Source organism: Nerophis lumbriciformis, linkage group LG05 (assembly GCF_033978685.3).
Source record: "Nerophis lumbriciformis linkage group LG05, RoL_Nlum_v2.1, whole genome shotgun sequence".
Taxonomy (NCBI): domain Eukaryota; kingdom Metazoa; phylum Chordata; class Actinopteri; order Syngnathiformes; family Syngnathidae; genus Nerophis; species Nerophis lumbriciformis.
In genome coordinates, this window is record NC_084552.2 from 1039001 (window position 1) to 1045000 (window position 6000).

The window sequence follows — 6000 nt, forward strand, 5'->3', positions numbered from 1 at the left end:
GTGGTACCGTTTTTCCATTTACAGTAATACATTGTAAAAACAACTGTAGATTTTACTGTAAAAAACTTGCAGCTCAGTTGCCAGAATTTTTAATCGCTAAAATGTGGTTTTACGGCATATTACTTTAAATTGGAAAAAACGGTACTACAGTTTTTTAAGGTAAAATTCTGGTGACTAAGCTGCTATTTTTTTGCGGTAAAAAAAAGCCGTGGCACCGTTTTTCCATTTAATATATCGTAAAAACTGTAAATTTTACTGTAAAGAAATGGCAGTACAGTTGCCAGAATTTTATCGTAAAAATATGGTGGTTTTACAGCATATTACCGTAAATTGGAAACACGGTATTCGTTTTTGTAAGGTAAAATTTTGGTGACTGAGCTGCCAGTTTTTTGCGGTAAAAAAAAGACAGTTTTTCTATTTATAGTAATACATCATAAAAACAACTGTAGATTTTACTGTAAAAAAAATTTGCAGCTCAGTTGCCAGATTTTTTAATCGTAAAAATTTGGTTTTACAGCATATTACTTTTTTGGGAAAAACGGTACTGCAGTTTTTTAAAGTAAAATTCTGGTGATTGAGATGCTAATTTTTACAGTAAAAAAACCTGTGGTACCGTTTTTCCATTTACAGTAATACATTGTAAAAACAACTGTAGATTTTACTGTAAAAAAAACTTGCAGCTCAGTTGCCAGATTTTTTATCGTTAAAATGTGGTTTTACGGCATATTACTTTAAATTGGAAACACGGTATTACAGGTTTTTTTAAGGTAAAATTCTGGTGACTAAGCTGCTATTTTTTTGCGGTAAAAAAAGCTGTGGCACCGTTTTTTCATTTAATACATCGTAAAAACTGTAAATTTTACTGTAAAAAAAATGGCAGTACAGTTGCCAGAATTTTATCGTAAAAATGCGGTGGTTTTACAGCATATTACTTTAAATTTGAAACACGGTATTACAGGTTTTTTTAAGGTAAAATTCTGGTGACTAAGCTGCTAAAAGACTGTTTTTCTATTATTGTAATACATCGTAAAAACAACTGTAGATTTTACTGTAAAAAAATTTGCAGCTCAGTTGCCAGATTTTTTAATCGTAAAAATTTGGTTTTACAGCATATTACTTTTTTGGGTAAAACGGTACTACAGTTTTTTAAGGTAAAATTCTGGTGATTGAGATGCTAGTTTTTACGGTAAAAAAAAATGTGGTACCGTTTTTCCATTTACAGTAATACATTGTAAAATCAACTGTAGATTTTACTGTAAAAAAAAACAGGCAGCTCAGTTGCCAGATTTGTATGGTAAAAATATGGTGGTTTTACAGCATATTATTTTGAATTGGAAACGCGGTACTACGGTTTTTTTTTTAAGGAAAAATTCTGGTGCCTGAGCTGCCTCATTTTTACTGTAAAATCAAAGGTTGTTGTTTCTACGGTGTATTACTGTAAATTGATAAAACGCTACCACAGTTTGGATTTTATCTACGATAGAATTCTGGCGACTGAACTTGAAGTTTTATACAGCAAAAGTCATTTTTACTGTGTACAATTTGATGGAGAACTTGCTTTGCAATCATAAGTCAAGCAGATATGTATATTAAGTATTCATTTTTATTTGAACAAAATAATTATTATTTTACCTTACAAAAACGAATACCGTGTTTCCAATTTACGGTAATATGCTGTAAAACCACCATATTTTTACGATAAAATTCTGGCAACTGTACTGCCATTTCTTTACAGTAAAATTTACAGTTTTTACGATATATTAAATGGAAAAACGGTGCCACGGCTTTTTTTTACCGCAAAAAAATAGCAGCTTAGTCACCAGAATTTTACCTTAAAAAAACCTGTAATACCGTGTTTCAAATTTAAAGTAATATGCTGTAAAACCACCGCATTTTTACGATAACATTCTGGCAACTGAGCTGCCAGTTTTTTACAGTAAAATGTACAGCTTTTACAATGTATTACTGTAAATGGAAAAAGGGTACCACAGTTGTTTTTTTTACCGTAAATACTAACATCTCAATCACCAGAATTTTACCTTAAAAAACTGTAGTACCGTTTTTTCCAATTTAAAGTAATATGCCGTAAAACCACATTTTAGCGATTAAAAATTCTGGCAACTGAGCTGCAAGTTTTTTACAGTAAAATCTACAGTTGTTTTTACAATGTATTACTGTAAATGGAAAAACGGTACCACAGTTTTTTTTTACCGTAAAAAACTAGCATCTCAATCACCAGAATTTTACCTTAAAAAACTAGTACCGTTTTTCCAAAAAAAGTAATATGCCGTAAAACCACATTTTTACGATTAAAAAATCGGCAACTGAGCTGCAAGTTTTTTTTACAGTAAAATCTACAGTTGTTTTTACGATGTATTACTGTAATAGAAAAACACTCTTTTAGCAGCTTAGTCACCAGAATTTTACCTTAAAAAAACCTGTAATACCGTGTTTCAAATTTAAAGTAATATGCCGTAAAAACACATTTTAACGATAAAAAATCTGGCAACTGAGCTGCCTGTTTTTACAGTAAAATCTACAGTTGTTTTTACAATGTATTACTGTAAATGGAAAAACGATACCCAGTTTTTTTTACCGTAAAAAACTAGCATCTCAATCACCAGAATTTTACCTTAAAAAACTAGTACCGTTTTTCCAAAAAAAGTAATATGCCGTAAAACCACATTTTTACGATTAAAAAAATCGGCAACTGAGCTGCAAGTTTTTTTTTACAGTAAAATCTACAGTTGTTTTTACAATGTATTACTGTAAAACAGGCAGTTCAGTTGCCAGATTTGTATCGTAAAAATATGGTGGTTTTACAGCATATACTATATATTTGTTGCAATATTAGATCGTATTAAATTTCGGGAAAAATGTATGCAATTTCATGCATTGAGTGTCATTTTAATCAAAATAGAAATAATGTCTACATTTAGTAAGAAAAGATGAAGTACTTTATTGACAGATATTATTTCCAGGCTTTCACAGGCCACATTGTGGGGGGCCAAATCGGGGCCCCAGGCTTTAAGGTGACAAATAATTGTTTTTATTCACAGCCAAGCATCATAGTTGACCCAACATGTGTAGGCCTTCAATGATGAATAGAAACAATTGAAAAAGTTGAGATTTATTTGAATTGTATTAATAGACACATGTTAAAAGTGCAATTTCAATGTTGATGATGTGCATTTATTAGAAAAAAAGCAAAAACATTATTTCAGCTATTTTCCCTAAAATACGCGTGGAGGCTATATAACCTGATTACTCAAATAATCCAACAAACTAATCGATACTAAGTTTCTAAAATAATCAATAGCTGCCGCCCTAAACTCAAGTACCAGCAGAGGTGGGTAGAGTACGGTAGCCAGAAATTGTACTCAAGTAAGAGTACTGTTACTTTAGAGATTTATTACTCAAGTAAAAGTAAGGAGTAGTCACCCAAATATTTACTTGAGTAAAAGTAAAAAGTATGTTGTGAAAAAACTACTCAAGTACTGAGTAACTGATGAGTAACATACACACTCATATCATATATATATATATATATATATATATATATATATATATATACATACATACATACATATACATTGATATATACAGTATATAATTTATAAGTATTTATTTTGCTGTTTTTGTTTACATGTTAAAGGTGTTTTAATGAATATACATGCATGTTTAACACATATAGATTCCTTTCTTTCATGAAGACAAGAATATAAGTTGGTGTATTACCTGATTCTGATGACTTGCGTTGATTGTAATCAGACAGTCGTGATGATAACGTCCACGTTTTCAAATGGAGGAGAAGAAAAGTTCCTCCTTTCTGTCTAATACCACATGAAAGTGGTGGGTTTTTGGCATCCTATTTGTCCAGCTTCCATATTCGTTTTTATACACTTTGCAAGAAATACATTGGCGGCAAACTCCGTAGCTTGCTAGCTTGTTTATGCTGGCTTTCGGAGACTCTTGTTTTGACAGGAACGTCCTCATGTGCGGTCAGTCTTGAGGCTTTTGACGGTACGGTTGAAATAAAACAAGTATCTTTTTTCCTTCACACTTTTGATTGATTGATTGGAACTTTTATTCTTAGATTGCACAGTACAGTACATATTCCGTACAATTGACCACTAAATGGTAACACCCCAATACGTTTTTCAACTTGTTTAAGTCAGGTCATGTGACCGCCTGGCTCTGTTTGATTGGTCCAACGTCACCAGTGACTGCATCTGATTGGTGGAACGAAGTGAAACGTCACCAGTAAGGCAGGCACTTTGAAGGTCTGTCTGACAGACAAACAAAGCGTGCATTAACAGATCGATCAAAATTAGTAGCGAGTAGCGAGCTGAATGTAGATAAAAGTAGCGCAGTAAAAGTAGCGTTCCTTCTCTATAAATATACTTAAGTAAAAGCAAAAGTATGTTGCATTAAAACTACTCTTAGAAGTACAATTTATCCCAAAAGTTACTCAAGTAGATGTAACGGCGTAAATGTAGCGCGTTACTACCCACCTCTGAGTACCAGCCTATTGTTTTGCCAATAGAAGCCATCCAGATCGTAATGACGCTGATAGTGCCGCCCTCATGCATGTTTAAAGATCACACCTACGTGGCCTTTGCAGAGCTTGTATGAAACGTTCTTGTTTGCCGCCAAACAAGTTCTGTTCTGGTCCAGATTTGCACGTGAAAGTCACAAGTCACTTTTTTCGACACCCCCCTGAGACCAAAGCACCTCTATCAGGACTATTAGGACTGCGACAGATAAGACGACGACCCTATTCGTGTGATTGCATACAGTCAATGCGACTCATGCATTATTGATGTCTTTATGCATGTTTAGAGTGACAGGAAAGTCATCCAAGATTAAATGTGGTCTTACGCACCCTGCAAACAGATGCATCGGTTTGTCCAAGCACGCGGTGTAAATTCAAAGAACGTACTTCAGATGTCCTGAAAATGAGACTCTACAAAAAGGCATCATTTACAGTGTAATCCAAATCTTGTAGCTTTAATGGAAAAGCCTGGTTGGATTTTTCCGCCACACGTCCTCTTAAGTGCCTCTTAAGTGCAACGGATGCATTTTCATCAAGCATCAAAGGACTTATGTTTTCTTTTCTGTCCGCAGCGCCCGCACATGATGAACCTGGAGCGCGGTGAACGAGGGGAGCGCCCGTCGCATCGAGGCCAAGAGATGGAGGCCATCCCTGGGGGCAAGACGGGCAAGGTGTCCATGAGCTTCCAGAGGAGCTCCACCTCGGACGACGACTCCGGTTGTGCGTTGGAAGAGTATGCTTGGGTGCCACCGGGACTTAGGCCTGAGCAGGTGAGGCCTGGACACTAAATACTCAAAACTCATTTTTTATTGAGGGCCACATTGCAGTTATGGTTGCCCTCAGAGGGCCACTTGTAACAGTGAGTGTACCGTATTTTCCGCACTATTAGCCGCACCTAAAAACCACAAATTTACTCAAAAGCTGACAGTGCGGCTTATAACCCGGTGCGCTTTATATATGGATTAATATTAAGATTCATTTTCATAAAGTTTCGGTCTCGCAACTACGGTAAACAGCCGCCATCTTTTTTCCCCGTAGAAGAGGAAGTGCTTCTTCTTCTACGCAAGCAACCGCCAAGGTAAGCACCCGCCCCCATAGAAGAGGAAGCGCTTCTTCTTCTACTGTAAGCAACCACCCGCCCACGTAGAAGAAGAAGAAGCGCGCGGATATTACGTTTCATTTCCTTTGTGTGTTTACATCTGTAAAGACCACAAAATGGCTCCTACCAAGCGACAGGTTTCCAAGACGCAATCTCTCCATCCGCACACGGACTACTATTTCACAGCAACTGCCTAAAGACTTTCAAGAAAAGCTGGCTACTTTCCGTGCATATTGTAAAAACAAGATAGCTGAAAAAAAGATCCGGCCAGAGAACATTATCAACATGGACGAGGTTCCACTGACTTTTGATATTCCTGTGAACCGCACTGTGGATACAACGGGAG

The 6000-nt window shown here is 35.8% G+C and overlaps 1 protein-coding gene across 2 annotated transcripts in view; it reads left to right on the forward strand.

Annotated features, from left to right (window-relative positions):
• The window catches only part of LOC133606950 (prickle-like protein 1), an 80693-nt gene that overhangs the window by 54852 nt on the left and 19841 nt on the right, over positions 1-6000 (forward strand). For both annotated transcript variants that reach the window (XM_061961431.1, XM_061961430.1), the window contains exon 2: positions 5128-5325. In XM_061961431.1, the coding sequence (XP_061817415.1) occupies positions 5137-5325 (189 nt within the window). In that variant the 5' untranslated portion in view covers positions 5128-5136. The remainder of the gene's footprint in view (positions 1-5127; positions 5326-6000) is intronic.